The following is an 18,456-nucleotide window of genomic DNA, read 5'->3' on the forward strand; positions in this document are numbered from 1 at the left end:
TAAAATGTGATGCTAAGTACATTAGTGTATTGAGTTCAGGGGCGGATATAATTGTTCATTATTTCAGCCAAACTTGTATTTTGATTTTTTCTTATATTTACTGTTGGAGAGAGCTATGCTCGGGGTTTCTCTGCGTGATAGAGTCAGAAATGATGATATCCGCAGTAGAACTAGGGTCACCGACATAGCTCGCAGAATTGCAAACCTTAAGTGGCAGTGGGCGGGGCACATTGCTCGCAGAACTGATGGCCGGTGGGGCCGGAAGGTTCTGGAGTGGCGTCCGCGTACCGGAAGACGAACTGCCGGTAGGCCTCCAACGAGGTGGAGCGACGACCGGGTGAAGGTCGCGGGAATTCGGTGGATGCGAGCGGCACAGGATCGGTCGGAGTGGCGAGCCTTGGGGGAGGCCTATGTCCGGCAGTGGACGTCTATCGGCTCACATGATGATGATGATGATGACTGTTGTAGAATCTTGTATAAGCTGTTTAAATCACACAAAAACATGACGCACCATTAGTAAAGGTTAGCGAATATAAACCATATTTGAAAGCGTAAATGACACTTTGACAGAGTATTGACTATCAATGGATCTTCTGTCTCCGCAATAAGGTATAAGAATTGTCAGTTAACACTTTAACGGGCATAAGGGCGTCGGAAATTGTGCAAAATTAAACCCTATCACTTTGCAAATAAAGTTCAACATCATAATAGGAAATATATTCCCATAAGGTCATAAAACTATACTCGTAATCGATGTCGGAGAGAATGCTTTGCGCCAAATACTATAAATGTAAAAAATATATTTTCTTAACACATTCCACAACGGTAAAATATAAGTAGATTAGTACCTTACTGGTCTCAATCCGCCCCTTCTAACACTTCCCAGAATTAACTTTTCTTCGCGTCCGCTATCGCATCCGCCTTCGCTTTCGCGTCCGCTTTCGCATCCGCTTTCGCTTCCGCCTTCGCTTTAGCTTTAGTTGCTTGTTTTTCTTTCTTTTCTTCCTTTTCTTTCTCCTTGTCGTCTTTGTCGTCCTTGAAGAGGAGCGGCGTCATGCCGAGGCAACAGCCTAATGTGATGCCTAGTACACGGCCCTGGGGACAAGCACTAAGGTGAGAATGCGTCATAGAACTATGGAAAAATCCTTAATTAAAAACACACAGCCTGGTGACAGACGGACAGACAGACAGTGGAGTCTTATATTCTGTTTTTTTATTCCGTAGACTAAAATGACATTTCATGTGGTACTAAGAAATGTCATCTCATACACATGAAAACGTCATTTTAGTCTACGGTATAAAAAAACAGAATATAGTAACAGGGGATATTACTGCAATGTTCCGCCACCAGAGTGCAGGACTAGCCTTTTTAGTAAACCAGAGAGTAACTTATACCATAGAGTAACTTATACTAGAGCGGTACTGTCATAGTAAATTTTGTAACTCCAGTAAATTCACTGCCATCTGTCGACACACTTTAAAACTAAAAATGAAGATTTATAAAAATACGATAGAATGTATTTAAATATAGATAAATGATTTTTTTTATTTGCATTAATTATTTTTATGATTTTGACCCATGTTCTTTCACTGATATGCGTTAAAATTGTTAAATAACAAACGAAACCGTCAACATATTAAATCACATTTAGAAACGGGTCTATCGCGAGTTTATTTTGTTACCTTTATTTACAGACGTTTCGACACAGGTTTCACTGGTCGTGGTCCCGTCAACGCCATCTATACGACTGTAGGCCAAAACTAGTAGCGCCCTCTAAACGAGAATCAAATTTTCTTGATTTTCGAGGCACGTTTTTTCCTTAGACTGTATCCATCTATTACGGAGTTATATCTATCATTGCTTATACATACTGTACCTTTAACAGGTTTTTGACAAGTTTTCAGAGATAATAAAATATGACAAGGCGGTTTGTTTCCTCTGTAAACAAGAGGACCTACCGGGTAACGCACATTCGAAAACTCGTCATCTGCAAAAGTGACAGATGTTAGATAAAGAAATTTCCTTGTTTCACGATAGACCCTCAGATTGTGGTAGTGGCGCCCTGGCGCCCCCTACGCAGTTTCGCGTAATATTCCCTACAGGGTCCCGTTTTTATTAGGGTTCCATACCCAAAGAGTAAAAACGGGACCCTATTACTAAGACTCCGCTGTCCGTCTGTCTGTCTGTCACCAAGCTGTATCTCATGAACCGTGATAGCTAGACAGTTGAAATTTTCACAGATGATGTATTTCTGTTGCCGCTATAACAACAAATACTAAAAACAGAATAATATAAATATTTAAATGGGGCTCCCAAGCTCCCATACAACAAACGTGATTTTTTTTGCTGTTTTTTCCGTAATGGTACGGAACCCTTCGTGCGCGAGTCCGACTCGCACTTGTCCGGTTTTTTTACCCTTTGGGTGCGGAACCCTAAAAATGAGTGTATATATTATTATTATATTGTTTAATACACTAGCAGCTGAAAGCTGATGCGTGTATATCACTGCACTTGTTTTTTTTTATACTATTAGGTCTATTAGTGTTCATTTTGTTATTTGTTTTAAGTGTTTGTCAAGTCTGTTTTTAAAGGTGTTCACTGAAGGAGCACATATCACTGCTTCTGGTAATTTATGTATGTGTCTCATCACTCACCAGGTTGGAGACGCGGCGGCACACGGGCATGTCGAGCTGCACGGGCGCGAGCGGGGGCGGCGCCATGCCCAGCGAGGCGGCCGCGCGCTCCACGTAGTACGAGGAGCCGATGCCGATCACGTCGCTGAACGTGTTGCCGAGCGCGGCGGCCGCCATGGTTGAGATTGTGATGAATGCGCTCATGCCGCTTTCTATGCTGTCGCCCTGAAATATGTTTGGAATTAATCCGGAGAGGTGGGCTAGCTTAGCAACCAAGTGGATGCCGGTAGAGGGGCGTGGACGGGACAGGCCCAAACGGAGATGGCGGGATGACCTGGACAGCTTCCCGAACAACTGGCCGGAGGAAACACCAAATCGGGAGTCGTGGAAATCAAGGGGAGAGGCCTTTGCCCAGCAGAGGGACACTTAGTAGGCTTAAAAAAAAAATACTGTACTGTAATATATACTATACAAAAAGATTCAAATTAATAAGTTTTTGGCAAAAATTTCATTTCTAAAAACCCCAAACACAATTAGGTTGCGTTGTTTTATCACAAAGTTCCTATGACCACCTCCTGTCTTCATTATCACCCCACACTTTACTTCTTTTATATAATGCATATGTAAGGTCATATTTGGAATACGCATCTACAGTTTGGAGTCCCAACTATTTAGTGCACATTAATTCATTAGAGTGTTCAAACAAAGTTTCTTAATCGTATGAAGTATAAATTCAAATCTTTTAAGCCGGAGAATTTTGAGCCCTTGCAAGTGAGAAGAGAAAAGCGGGATGTAATTTTCTTGTACAAAATATTAAATAATTTAATTGATTCGGAAGAACTTCTCAGCAAGGTGTCATTTAGATGTCCTACGTATCGTACACGGTCCACCGCTTTACTATCAGTTCCATTCACTCGCAAAAAATATGTAAACGACAAATTTTTAGCAAGATCATGCAATATATACAATAAGAAATATTCACACATTGATTTGTTCCTGCATAGGTGTAATAGATTTGTTTCTGTCATCAAACAAAATAAAAAAATATAAAAAATGTCAAATTTCGTTAACTCGTAGCTAGTAATAAAATTGTAAAAAATAATAATTGTAATCTTGTGTTGTATTGTTATGATTGTTATTGTAATTGTACCTATTTGATTTCAAATTCTAAATTGAAAATTGTGCTTGTTATTTTCCAAATTCTAAATTATGCTTGTTATATTTTTAATCGTGCTCGTGGAATATTACTGGATGGTTATGGATGATTAAATTCAACTTTAAATTCAAAATACCTAATAATTGTACTTTTTTTTTCGGAGCAAAGGAATTTTGTATTAACTATAAGTGGAAACTCTTATGACCTTATTGTATTATTATGTGCTGTATGTTTCCCAAATAAATAAAATTAAAAATTAAAAAAATTAAAATTATCAGATCAGCTCGATGGTACCATAATATTGCATTGTCACCCGACTTACATGCGTATGCAAATTTTCCGCTTCATTGGAAGTCGGGAAATGGGTCAAATTTAACTTGCAAGATTTGACCCATGTTACATACATATCACATACATACTTACTTACATAGGTACATTGCAAGTTAAATAAAATAGAGGTTTGCTAAATAAATTCGATCAAGCTCGAGAGTGACCGTCCATCAAAGTTTTTCATTGCCTGTGGAACGAAAAGTACAGTCAGCGTTAAAAGCTACGAAACTACGAAAAATTAAATTTTAGCCAAAAACTTATTCAGTTACATATCGCCTTATTACAAAGGAGTAAGCTACAAAGTGGTGGTGGTATTGACTGTACAACGTTCTTAAAAACGACCATACTTACCGCAACTATCATTACGAAGTTATCCAAGAAGCCAAAACCAATGAATGGCACTGAATTTGCTAATGACACTGTAAACAACAATAACATAATTAGGTTAGAAGTGTTTATTGTACACATAAAAAAAACCCGGCCAAGTGCAAGTCGGATTCGCGCACCAAGGGTTTTTTTTTATTTATTATAAACTGATCGGCGATTGGCCCTAGTCACACCTGATGGAAAGTGAAGACAGGGCCTAAGATGGAACTCACGGGTTCAGTAACAGCCTATTCACTCTTGTTTTAAAGAGACCGAGGTCATACTGATCAGGGAATACAGATGGCGGGAGCGCATTCCATTCCTTAGCCGTCCGTACCAAAAAGGAGGAGGCAAAACGTTTCGTCCGAACGAATGGAATGTGGACCACGGACGGGTGCATACGCTCCCCGCGCCTGGATGTCCGATGATGGAAAGGGTAAGGTGGGATCAGGTCGTGCAGTTCCTGTGCGCACTCCCCGAAATGTATCCGATAGAACACCGATAGGCAAGCGACTCGACGGCGATGCTCAAGGCTCTGTATCCTTGACTTGACCGATGGATCATCGCCAAAGAGTCTATGAGCCCGGCGCTCTACTGAGTGGGTTCCGTACTTTTTAGTATTTTTTGTTATTATTATTATTATTATTATTTGTATCTCCTTGGATATCACGGGCCTATAAATCCCGGTCTTTTGATAGGCTTGCGTGGGGATATAGATCCAACACGTAGAGGCCCCTTGGAGAGCTTTAATGTCATGTAGAACGCCTGCTGGAACCCGTTCACAGGCGCAACAATAGACACCCATGAACCGGTCGCAGCAGGCATTGGGACTATTGCAGAAAAAGTGAACAGTATACCGGTCTATGGATTGAAGTTTGGGTGGGCAATGAGACTGGGCTATTGTAAAGAACTCCGGACACCTGCCATAACAATGTTAATACACGTTATCGCGGCAGGTGGTGACTTGCCGCTGACTAGATGGGCCCCTGAAACTGCCGTCGTGAAGACGACCAGGAGCAACACCGGTGTGAGCGGCTCAGGGGTGTCGAGAGGTGTGCGCCGCTTTCTACCCAGTGACTGTTAACAGCCACTGTGCCAACTCGCGTCTTATGCATCTTTCACTTCCACCCCTGGAGCATATAGCTCTTACGACTCCCCTCTGGACGGCCAATGAAGGCAAGCCAGAGCTGAGAGTCCTGCGGGTCCCCTTGGGCTCCACTCCGACCGACGAAGACACGCCGGAGACGGAGACCCTGACCGACTCTCTGGAGCACTCGGGTCCGTGGGGTCGTCACTCCCCAACAGCTCGCCACAAGCTGCCCTGCGGGCTTATTATTATTATTATTATTATTATTATTTAGCTTTATCCCACATTAGTGGTCCCCAAGGGTATAAGCCTCCTCCATCTGTCTCCACCTCTCTTTGTCGGTGGCAACATCCATCCATTTTTTTCCCGCAGCCTGTACAATGTCATCTGCCCATCTTTTTCTTTGCCTTCCCGCTCTTCTCTTTCCAGCTGGGCCTGGCCATTTTGTTACAAGATTTGTCCACCTTTGATCCTGATATCTTGCTACATGACCTGCCCACCTCCACTTTTGTTTCAGACTAAACTGCAGGGCATCTGTTATCTTTGTTCTCTTGCGGATGTCTATATTTCTTGTTTTTTGTATTCTTCTTAAATTTAAAATACTTCTTTCCATTGCATGCTGGCAAGATAGAATTTTGTTCTTCGCTCTTTCCGTGTAAACCCATGTTTGGCATGCATATGTCAAGCTAGGAAGAATGCAGGAGTCCATTATGATCTTTTTCATGTTAAGATTGTAATTGCCTTTGAGAATTTCTTTTTGTGCCCAGTATTTCTTCCAGGTTGTGTTTATTCTTCTATCAATTTCATTTTCATTACTGGTTGTTGCGAAAGATACTAATTTTCCCAGATATACATAGTCTTCCACATAATCTATGGGTTTTTCCTCTATTTTGATAGTCTTCTTGTTGTAGTTTGACATGATTTTAGTTTTAGATGCATTCATGTGCAGGCCGATTTTTTTGCTTTCAAAGTCCAGTTCTTGTAGCATTTTTTCCATGTCTTTTGCTGATTCACTAAAGATGGCTATGTCATCAGCAAATCTTAAATGCGTTAGTTTTTTGTTTGATATCCATATTCCTTTTCGATTCCAGTCCATTTTCTTGAAAATATCCTCCAGAACCGCTATAAATAGTTTTGGAGAGAGTGGGTCGCCTTGTCTCACTCCTCTCCCAATTGTGAATGGTTCGCCTTGCCTTTCTAGTTTAACTCTGCTTGTGCTTTTTGAATAAATATTCTTTATTATGTCTATATATGTGTTGTTGATATTATTGTTTTTTAGGGCAAGCAATATAGATGACTGTGTTATACTATCGAAAGCTTTCGAGTAGTCCACAAAAGCTATATATAGTGGCCTATTAAATTCTTTATATTTTTCAATAACCTGTTCCATGGTGTGGATGTGGTCGGTTGTAGAATAGTGTGATCTGAATCCTGCCTGTTCAACCGGTTGATTTCTGTCGATGTTTGGAGCTATTCTACTCAGAATTATTGATGAGAAGAGTTTATATATTGTTGATAGTAGGCTTATAGGTCTGTAGTTGCTGATGTCAAGCGGGTTCCCTTTCTTGTAGAGTAGTGTTATGTTGGATTCACACCACTGGTTTGGTACTTCCTTGTTTTTCAAAACTAGGTTGAACAGTTTTACTAGATATGTTATTAAAATTGGAGCACCTATTTTTAGGGCTTCATTCGAGATGCTGTCTGCTCCTGGGCTTTTCTCAGGTTTTAATTTTTTTATATGTTTTAGGATCTCATTTATAGTTATTTGCTCTGGGATTGTTTCTGAAGTATTTTCTTTATTACAGTTATAGTTAATTTCTTCCTCCTGTAATGGTTTTTTGTAAAGTCCAGCATAGAAAGTTGTGGCATGTTTCACTATATCATCTCTATCCCTAGTTTCTCCCTTTTCATCATTCAAAGATTGTATCCAATTTTTGCAAGTAGCAAGTTCTTTAAAAGCTCTCTTTGAGCTTCTGAACTTTGACATGTTCCTTTCTATTACTGATTGTCTATGGCTATCATAGTCTTTTCGGATTGCCTTATTTGTTTGTTTGAATATCACCTTTAATTCTTCTTTAATTTCTCTGGTTCTTGGCTTCATGGTCAATAGTTCATGTCGTCTAGAAATTAGACTAAGTGTTTGATTGGTAAGAACTCTGTGTTGGGTAGTGCTTGGTTTTTTAGTAGATTGTAGACTTTTTGCTATTATTATTTCCAATTTATTACTTAGGGATTGGACATCTTCGGACTCGATCAGTGAATTTTCTGATGTTGTTACATATTTTTCTAGATTTTTAATATAGTTACTTCGTTCTATTACACTCTTCAGCTTGTTGGGGACTGTATTAAACACTCTTCGACTGACTTTAGGTTTTTCTGTATTAAGAGTACATCTTACTAGTCTATGATCCGAGGGAAAGCTTACATTGTTCAACACCTCTATGTTTTTTATAGTATTTGGTTTAGGGCTGAGAATAAAGTCGATTTCGTTTTTTGTGTTGTTATCAGGTGAGACCCATGTCCATCTTCGAGATGCTTTCTTTTTAAAGTATGTATTCATTATAGATAGGTTGTTCTCATATGCATACTGTATTAGGCGTTCGCCCCTGGCATTTCTTTCCCCATATCCATGTTTTCCCATTATGGTGTTTTCTTCTGGTTTGGGATGTCCAATTTTAGCATTGAAGTCCCCGATGATTATTATGTTTTTATCAGCTGAGCTTTGTGCTTCCGATAAGTCCTTGTAAAATTTTGTGATGTCTTCTTCACTTGAGCTCTCAGTAGGGGAGTAAACTTGTATTATTGAGAGGGGTCCATCTTCAAATTTCATTCGTAGTAATGCGACTCTTTCTGATATTCCCTTAAAGCTTAAAATATTGTTCTTTAATGATTTTTGAATGATGAAACCCACTCCATAGAGGCCCTTAGTTTCACCCTTATAGCACAGTATATATTCTGTATGTTCTTCAATAGCACATCCCAGTTTTCTCGTTTCTGCGAGTCCTATGATGTCCCATTTGATTTTTTCTAATGCTTGGTTTAGGTCTAACATTCTTTGTTTTGTTGATAATGACCTTACATTATAAGTGCACACTTTAAGATAGTTATCCTTTTTTGATATTGTTTTCTCTTGTGATTTGATGCGGTTAGTGTTGATGGTGTTCTTTTGGTGTTTAGAATTAATTTTTGTTGATTTTTTGTTGGATGGAGGGTAATAGTCGTCTTCCCCCACGGTGACAAGCCGGGTTGGGGTGCTTAGGTTTTTTGATCTTAATTTGGGTGTTAATGCAGTATTTGTTGTTGGGTCGTTCCGGTGGTATTGGTTCTTTGGTTGCTATAGGATTTTGTCGTCTTCCAAGTCATTGTTAGATCTCCATTGTGAAAATGCATTTGTTTTTATTACTTTATTAGGGTTTCTTGTAGAGCCTTTGTCTGTGCTTGGCACAGTGGAGGGTGAGTTAGTTGGAGATCTCCTCCGTTTTTCATTTGGATTTGGATTGTCCCGTACAATTAGTTTGTCATAGCGCAAATATGCAATTTTTCCTTTGCTTATTTCTTCTTTTGCTTTGATTTTAAGCTCCCTCCTTTTTTCCAGCACGTCCTTAGGGTAATCATCAGTAGCGTAAGTTTTGGCTGGGAGCTTTTTATTGTTTTTAAGCACCATCAGTTTACGCCATAGGGTTGTTGTTTTTTGTTATAGCGGCATATATCTCTTTTTCATCTATATATCAGCTGTCACTCTTCTAGATTGCATGATAATACGGACTGGACTGTTCTTAACTTTAAGGAAAACTTTAAGAAAAACTTCTTTACGGAGCTTTGACAGCAACCTTTGAAGTTGAAGTTTTGACCTGACCGCTGACCGCAAAACGCATCCAGTGTGGCAAATCCTTAATTCACAATTTTTCAAATTTTAGAATAATCTCGGGTGAATGAAACATTGAGTCATTTAAACGGAAATAAATTAATAAACAACAATACTATTATCAAAAACAGTATAAAGACACTTACAGTGGACTAACTCCCTGGTTGTAGGTTTGGGTACTGTGGCCACTGAAAAGTAAACAAAAATTATTAAATGATTGTGTCTTAACATGCGCACCTTAAGCCAATATGATGTTTAGTTAATCTCTTTTTTTTTATTATAAATTACTAGCTTTTGCCCGCGACTTCGTCTGCGTGGACTTAGTAACCCCAGCAAGAGTAAGAATAGCGCCTGGAGAAAGTCTTATAGCAATTATTCAATTTGAGCATATTATGCACACAAATTAGCAAACACTTTATTAATTATCTCAATTCCACCCCGCTTTTTACTTTCTTAAGGGATGATTTTCGGGATAAAAACTATTCTATGTCCTTCTCAGGGACTCAACCTATCTCTATGCCAAATTTTATCTAAATCGATTCAGCGGTTTAAGCGTGAAGAGGGAACACAGACAGACAGACTTTCGCATTTATAATATTAGTATGGATTTTCATAACACTTGAAATTAGGCTGATCTTGTATCTTAATACAAAACATTTTGGTATAGTGAGCTGGGTTTATTTCAGTTAAATTAAGTTCTTTATTCATATAAGTTGTTAGTGGAAAAGGTGTTAAAAGGAATTAGAATAATCAAAGATAGATATAACTCCGTAATAGATGGATACAGTCTAAGAAAAAAACGTGCCTCGAAAATTAAGAAAATTTGATTCTCGACTTATTTAACAATTTTTACTCATATCAGTGAAAGAACATGGGTCAAAATCATAAAAATAATTAATGCAAATAAAAAAAAACATTTATCCATATTTAAATACATTTTATCGTATTTTTATAAATCTTCATTTTTAGTTTTAAAGTGTGTCGATAGATGGCAGTGAATTTACTGGGGTTACAAAATTTACTATGACAGTACCGCTCTAGTATAAGTTACTGGAATAATTAACATTCTCTTATGAGTAAACACATTTTCTAAAAAAAATGTGTTATGTCACCACATAAATATTGCACCAGAGACCATAAAAAAAAACATACCCAATAGATAAATCCAATTTGAATGCATAAAGACAAGAAAGACCTTTGATTAACTATTGTGTAAAATTAGAAACATGTAAACCATTATTATCATTAAAATACTTATTAAAAATAACAAATTACTTATAAAAATTATCATTAAGCATGGTGTATGATACACTATTGAACCAATAACTGGTGAAAACTAGAATCAACCAGTTAGTTTAATACAAGGGCCTGACACTTTGATAGAAAAAGATAGTCTTATTGCGATTCCTATAAGAGGAAAGAGAAAATGCTTTGTCCTTATCACCGACTGGGTGGCATCATAGGTAGGAGGCGATGGCGAAATACCAAAATTTATAAGAGTGAAAGAGAAAAAATCCTATGCTGCCCAAATTTTATATGAATATTCTTTCTCTTACCCCCGCTCGCTCGGTGGCGCGTCTATAACTACTTGTATATACTATGTCTATGGTTTAATAGTTAGGAAATAAATTAGTTTACCATACTTTTTCTTCAGCCAGTCCTCAGGGACTGGACAGTAGGTGCCTGTAGGATCTACATCACCGAGTGTGGGCACTTTGCTGGGCCTGCCTAGCTTTGTTCTCCATCTGTGGCCTGCCAGTTTATCTGAAAGCACACATTATTTTTCAGCCTTCTCACTATGAGATATAATTAACGGCCGTCTAATATATTATAACCACAAGCAGTGTTACAGAGGTGAAAGTTACATTGTTCAGGGCGTTTTGCACTTCCCTCTACACCTGCAATCTGTGGGCTCAGTATTCGCAACGGGCATATGGGGCTCTTAGGGTCCAGTACAACAATGCGTTTCGGGTGTTGATGGGGCTGCCTCGTTTCTGTAGCGCATCGGGGATGTTCGCGGCGGCGCGCGTGGACTGCTTCTACACTACCATCCGTGCACGCGCGGCATCCCTGGTGCGCCGGGTGCGCGGCAGTCCCAACAGCATTCTGCGATTGATAGCGGACAGGGTTGACTGTCCCTACTTGTCACACTGCGAGGGATTGCATTCTCCCGTTAGTGTTATTTTGTTTTAAATTTAAGTCTAGCTGTACCTACCTACTAACCCCTTAGTCTTGTAAGTGTTACTAATAAAATGTGTCTTGGTTACATGAAATAAATGTATTGAATTGAATTGTTACCTTCGAACTCCTCTTTAATCCTATTAGATTCGTATTCCTGTAGCGCAATGAACAACAATTTCCTCTCATCATCTTTTAAGTGTAGAACGAGCTCAGCCGCATGTAGTTTTGTTATAGGTCCTGTTATTTGTGTGGATTCCTCAAAATCCTTCGACGTGGGACCTAGCCCCAGGTGGCGAGCCTTTATAAACACTGGAGCAAATCTCTTCGCAGTTAATCCTAAAGTAGCACTATATCGCACTTGTAATTTTGTAGGCTTTTTATGACAACACATGTTAGCTAATGGAACACCGAACCTTCTTATAACGTGTACTGCCGTCATATTTATATAGTTTTTTGTATTATGATTTAAGTTAATCAAAACCTAAAATAATACTCGAATCCTTAAAATTCCTATTCCTTTTACGCACGTTTCATTTCACGATTGTTGATGGCAATCAGCTGTCAAAACATGAGGTCATCGTGGAAAAACAACAAGATCCAACGGAACGTGTTTTCGTTCAGAAATATCTAAAAACATTTGGGTAGCGTTTTATAAAAGGCCTGTAATCTGTAATAGCCGCCTGTCTCTTTCTAACCAATAACGTGTTAGAAAAAGAGGCAAATAGTAACTGTAGATAACATGCCCCTATAAGTTGTGATTAGGCTTCGGCGTTTTTCTATTAGTAATTATATTTTTGAACGCAAGTCCAAATGTCAAGTTGAACAGCTGTCAAGAGTGTCAAGTTAAGTCATTCGTACCGTGCTGTCAATTTTTTTCAATACGATTTAATAAAAATATATGAAAACATAGATAAATTTAAACCATACACGTCGAAAGTGTGGCTCAATTGCGCAATTAGCAAATAAGCTAGATGTGTAAAAGCGCGATGCAACAGCTTATAGAACCCGAAGTGTATGTTATTGAATTGTGTCAGTGATTTTTGGGATAGAAAGTGACCCGAGAGTAGGAGTGTAGTGCAAAGGGGGTAGGAGCGATCATGCACGATGTTGGAGGGACTGGTGGCTTGGGTCTTGAACAATTACTTGGGGAAGTATGTGGAGAATCTCAATACAGACCAGCTCAGTGTTGCGCTGCTCTCAGGTTTGTCTTATTTGTTTGTTTACAACTTTAGACACCAAGCAGATCTGTAAATACCTGTAAACATGTGAAAATCAAATAATTCAATTTTATTTACGCTGTCAAATAAGGCTTTTCTAACTTTTTTTACGTAAGCCTGGAACTCCAGAAGAGCTACATGTGTGTTGCCGACTCTATCACTCCGCACCCTCTTTGAGCTCTGGCAACCTTACTCACCAGCAGGATAACAACACTATGAGTAGGGTTTTCTACGAAAATCCTGTATAAAAGATCCCAAATTTCTACATAAATGAAGTAATTAAGTAAACATTTGCACAAGCCAAACTAATCCTGAAGGCAACATATGATTTGTGCGGGCTGCAGTATTGTTTAGAGCTCAATAACAATTGAGTTGACCGTAAAAATTTGGCAATTGAACACAATTGGTAGCCATAAATTTTATGCTGCATTCAATTTTTGCTCTGTGCATAAATTAGCCAAACTCCAATGCCAATGAAAAGTTGTAGCAAGTACCTAGAAAAAGAAAACTATTGTGGTAGAAAAATATGTAGTTTAATACTATATTTTAAAATTCTTCAATCATTCAGCAGTTATTTACAATATCATGTTTGACTGCAAGTTGAAATTACTACTTCATACTAAATCACTTTTATATATGAAATAAAACTACCTAGTCGGCTCATAAGTTCTGTCACTGGCCTTTAAAATTTAAATTTGGAACTCCTAAAACAAAAACCGTTTTGCATTTGAATTTCGAATCTTTATTAAATATTTGAGTAGTATAATTTTGCAATTTTCTGTTTTCTTCAACATGGAGTGGACGCTTAAAGATAGCCGTACCGCAATAATTGCACTATATCGTTGTGGTCACTCGCCGACTAAAATTTTTAAGCTACTTGAAAATTTAAAATTCTCTCTAAGATTTGTGTATCGTACCATAGAAAGATACAGTGAGGTCTCTAGTTTAAATGACGAGAAAAGAAGCGGTCGTCCGCGTACAGCTAGGACTCCAGCGGTTGTACAAGCAATTAGGGCACGCATTGCCAGAAATCCCGCTAGGAAACAAAAAGTTATGGCCCTCCAGATGGGTTTGAGCAAAAACACGGTGAAAAGAGTGCTTAATCAAGACCTGAGACTTCGTGCTTATAAACGAAAAACTGGCCATCTTCTCAATGGTCGGCTTAAAGCTTTAAGGCTTAAAAGATCTAAAGCTTTATTGAAGAAGTACGCTAAAAATAAGCACCGTTGTATACTGTTTTCGGACGAGAAAATTTTTGACAGAAGAAAACTGTAATAAACAAAATGATAGAGTGTACGCTCGCAATAGTAAAGAAGCGTCTAATAGCATTCCCCGTATTCAAAGAGGTCATCACCCTTCATCTGTGATGGTTTGGCTGGGAGTTTCTTATGCGGGCGTCACTAGTATGCATTTTTGTGAGAAAGGAGTAAAAACTAGTGCCAAAGTGTACCAAGACACGGTGTTGACTAATATTGTGAAACCACTATCCCATACGATGTTTCTAAACCAGCATTGGGTATTCCAGCAGGACTCTGCTCCAGCCCATAAGGCAAAGTCTACACAAGCCTGGCTCGCCTCCAATAAAATCGACTTTATACGGCATGAAGATTGGCCCTCCTCTAGCCCAGGTCTTAATCCTTTAGACTATAAAATATGGCAGTATTTAGAGGAAAAGGTGTGCTCAAAACCTCATGCAAATCTAGACTCGCTGAAAAAATCTCTTGCTACGGCAGTGGCCAATATCGACATGAAAGTGGTGCGTGAATCCATTGACGACTGGCCACGAAGACTTCAAGCCTGTGTAGATAATTATGGCGGTCATTTTGAATAAATGTTATACATTTAGATTCTCTAGTTTATAAGCTTTCAAACGCTGTACAAATTATACGGAATAAACTTAAACTTTTGATTTTATTTGATACTATGTATATGACAAAACTTATGAGCCGACTAGGTATGAAAACGGATTATATCGCGTATATTGAATTTATAATACATCCCGACGTTTCGAACCCTTTACAGCGTTCGTGGTCAACGGGTGACTGAGGAAAAATTACAAAGTGCAAAAATACCCACATACTAAAATAATGAACAATCATAGACTACAAACTTTAAGGCTGGTTGTACATGCAAAATCGGTTCATAAGGCTAGTTATACACTACAATTATTTTCAAGTAAAGATATTTCATTTCATTTATTCATATACAATAATACATTGTGTTTGAATGTTTACATTATTAAATAAAACATGCAATATTTACAAATAATTTACAATTAAATAATTTCATTTACAATTATACAAAATGTCAAAATAATACAATATGTCAAAAATAAATAGGTAGCCAATAGTCGAATCATGATTAAAAGTCAAATAATAAAAGTTAAAACTCGTCAACGCTGTAATAATTTTTTTCCAACAGAAATAATTTAAGTTTCGCTTTGAATTTCTTGTGACATGTCATAGATTTAAACTCGATAGGCAACTTGTTGAACAACTTCACTGCTTGAACTCTAGCAGTGTGCGACACCACCGCTAATCGCGACGCTGCAGTAAGAGGGAAGTTTTTCGTTCTCGACTGTAGTCTTAATGCCATGTCAGCCTGTGACTCATAACACTCTCGATGTTTCACGACACTCGTCAAGAGAACTAAAATATAAAGAGAGGGAGCTGTCAATATCTTTAACTCCTTAAAGTGTTCCCGGCAAGATTCCCATTGCGGTATACGCACCATAGCGCGGATAGCTTTTTTTTGTGCAATAAAGGCGCGGTCCAATATATATATATATATACGCGATAAAAAAAAAACTTTCACTTTTATATAATTTACTTAATTATTTACATTAGAATAGAATAGAATACTTTATTCGTAAACACACACACAGACAATAGACATACATTACATGCTTATCAGAAAAAAGGGTAAAGGCTTTTAAAGAATTAGTCATCCAATGTTTTTGATTTGATTCCTGAGTTTTCAGAAATCTTATTAGAAATGAGTAGTAGTTAACAAACATGCATTAAAAATAAATAGCATCCATGATAATGGATGCTAATATAATCATGACAACACTTTATTTTTAAAACAAAGTTATTTTCTGTCAATGAGGGGCGCTAGTGTAGATGGAGGTCTTGTACTCGTAGATATAGGTCAATAAATGTTAGTGGTTTAAAAAAAGTGCAAACTAAAATATATGCAAAATTAAACATGTTGAAAAAATGGCACATTTAGACGTGATTTGCTTGTTTTTATAAAAATAAGCATAGAAGAATTTTGAGATCTGTTTTTCTGGACCTTCATCTACAGTGGCGCCAACTGGTGAGCATAAAAACGGTAGTCCTCATTGAAATGTGTATCAAATCTGTTTTTTAAACCGAATAGTGAATAAGTACTGAGCAGGGGCAGTTACGACTGTTCCTGGTAGTTTATTCCACTTGCATATGCCATGATTTTATAATAAAACTTCCTAGCATGGCTAGAACGAGTCATGTTTGTCAACGGCGCTGGTTTTCTGTGGAGCCAGAAGGAGGTGGATCTGTGGAGGAGGTGTGAGGAGAATGTGTATAAAATATTCACTGTGTATCCTAATTTCCAGGGAAGGTAGAACTCGAGAACCTCCCTCTAAAGAAGGATGCTCTCCGCCACCTGGGGCTGCCAGTGGAAGTCCGTGCTGGTTTTATTGGCAAGGTGCAACTGCAGGTTCCAGTGAGACAGATCCGCTCTGCACCATGGCTGATTGCTATCGAGAATTTGTACCTTGTAGCTGCGCCTGTCAATTTGGATGAGGTATGTATCGTATTGCAAAGGCAAAAGGTCCACAAATAGTCCATTATTATACAAACCTGTGAAAGTTTTAAAAAACAAATTATTACTCACTTCAAATCGAAATTGTAAACAATAACAAACTGTTTATTTAAGTAGGTATAATTAAACTTTTGTAACAACTTCTATAATTTAACATTGTAATAGGTAACTTATGCACAAATAATTTATAACTTTCTTTGTGTACCCCGTGTGGTTGTATGTACGAGTAAGCAACCTGCCTGTGCATACATATACATGGATAATTGAATATAGATACACTTCAAGTTACTGATAAGTTTGTTAATTAATGATAACTTTGTTTTCTGCTTACTGCTCCTACACCAGCTACTTTAGATTAGAAATTATTTAATTAAGGTAGGGCATTGCTTGTTATTACATCATTTTTGTATATGACTGTTTGTTGCCTAAATAAATAAATAAATTTTTTTTTATCCCTGCCGGGCTAGCACATGATTGGTATCTCTCCGCGACATAGACTACCCGTCCCCCTTTAATTTAGCAATGTACAAATACAGTTAGCAAAAGACAGGTAGTCTATCTCGCGGCGGAATACTCTCGCGTCAATCATGTGCTCGGCCTGCTGTGACCGCCACAGACGTCAACTGACGCGCGCGGCTACAGCCCAATTATCAACCTTCGTGCATTCTGACAAGGTTTTACGATGACGCGTCGCACACGATAGGCGAGACGTTCGAAGGGTTAACAGTATTGCCGTGAACCCTTGAAAGATGGTGGAGGTGTTGGGATCTGACTATCCCAAAACCTTATTGCAATGTCCATAGTAAGGTGTACCAATTATTAGTTAAGAGTATTAGGGTAAACTGTTTGTCATCGTTAAAGAGTTCGCGAAACTATTGTATGAAAAGTTTCGTAGTAAACCGCCGCGGCGCGCCGGGTGACGTTGATCTGTCTGTCAAGTGCGGATGGTGCAACTTTACTGATGTGAATCCCTGAAACTTGGATGATGAGATTACTGTGGAGTCTAAAAAAAACTTTACTGCATAACAGCTCCGGCGAGCGTCGAAAAGCCACCTTCGAGCGAGAGATCATATCGCGGCGTCTCACTCTGACTTATGGCCAGTCACCGCTCGCTACTGCCGCCACGCAATGCCGCGGATTGGTGTATCTTCAGTTCAAATTTATTTCTTTAAGATTATAAATCACTTAAAGCGAGAAACAAACAAAGTTTTAGTAATTAATCTGTATCTGTCCAATTTATATATATATTTTTTAATCTGGTTTTTATGGAGGCTTTGGACACTCTAGGTTAACATGTCAGCCTCATGGGTGCTATCATGTGGTAAACACTGATTGCTTTGTCCGATATAGGCTCTGCCAACCAACAAATGATCTGTCCATTGTGCATGGCGAAGAGTTAAAAGTTGCATGTAACAATGTGACCTTGAAACCTGACCTTTATTTTCCAGACAATACCATGGTTTGATAACTAGAATTCTTATCACTTTATCACAAAAACCTACATTAAAGATTTGGTCACAATGTACAGTATAAAGATATGCATAAACTGTTTATTATTAAATTTTTGCCTTATTCTACCTGTTATAAGTACCATTTTGCTTGAAAATAATACATCCAAAGCGTGATTGACAGTGATTACAACACAGATTATTTGTTTTGGGATGTAAAACATGACTCATGTTATCTTTATAAATGTCCTTGACATTCTTTGTTTCATACGAGACAAAATGCAACGATAGTTAGCTTTGTTTGATGTATTATCATACATTTACATAATTACTCATGGCCATGACGAATTCGGATTCAAGCTTCAAGG

The 18,456-nt window shown here is 38.2% G+C and overlaps 2 protein-coding genes across 2 annotated transcripts in view; one reads left to right on the forward strand and one right to left on the reverse strand.

Annotated features, from left to right (window-relative positions):
• Positions 1-888: 888 nt before the first annotated feature.
• LOC134742310 (uncharacterized) lies at positions 889-12,185 on the reverse strand. The gene is made up of 6 exons (XM_063675361.1): positions 11,737-12,185; positions 11,077-11,202; positions 9,585-9,626; positions 4,472-4,539; positions 2,656-2,859; positions 889-1,095 (listed from the first exon to the last, which is right to left on the reverse strand). Exons 1-6 carry the CDS (start codon positions 12,056-12,058, stop codon positions 889-891), a joined length of 969 nt encoding a protein of 322 aa, XP_063531431.1. The 5' UTR covers positions 12,059-12,185.
• A 291-nt stretch (positions 12,186-12,476) lies between these two features.
• Positions 12,477-18,456, forward strand: part of LOC134742311 (intermembrane lipid transfer protein Vps13D) — an 87,117-nt gene continuing 81,137 nt past the window's right edge. The window contains exons 1-2 of the mRNA XM_063675362.1: positions 12,477-12,820; positions 16,432-16,622. Coding sequence (XP_063531432.1) covers positions 12,724-12,820; positions 16,432-16,622 — 288 coding nt within the window. The 5' untranslated portion in view covers positions 12,477-12,723. The remainder of the gene's footprint in view (positions 12,821-16,431; positions 16,623-18,456) is intronic.

The sequence above is a fragment of the Cydia strobilella genome, chromosome 6 (genome assembly GCF_947568885.1).
Source record: "Cydia strobilella chromosome 6, ilCydStro3.1, whole genome shotgun sequence".
Taxonomy (NCBI): domain Eukaryota; kingdom Metazoa; phylum Arthropoda; class Insecta; order Lepidoptera; family Tortricidae; genus Cydia; species Cydia strobilella.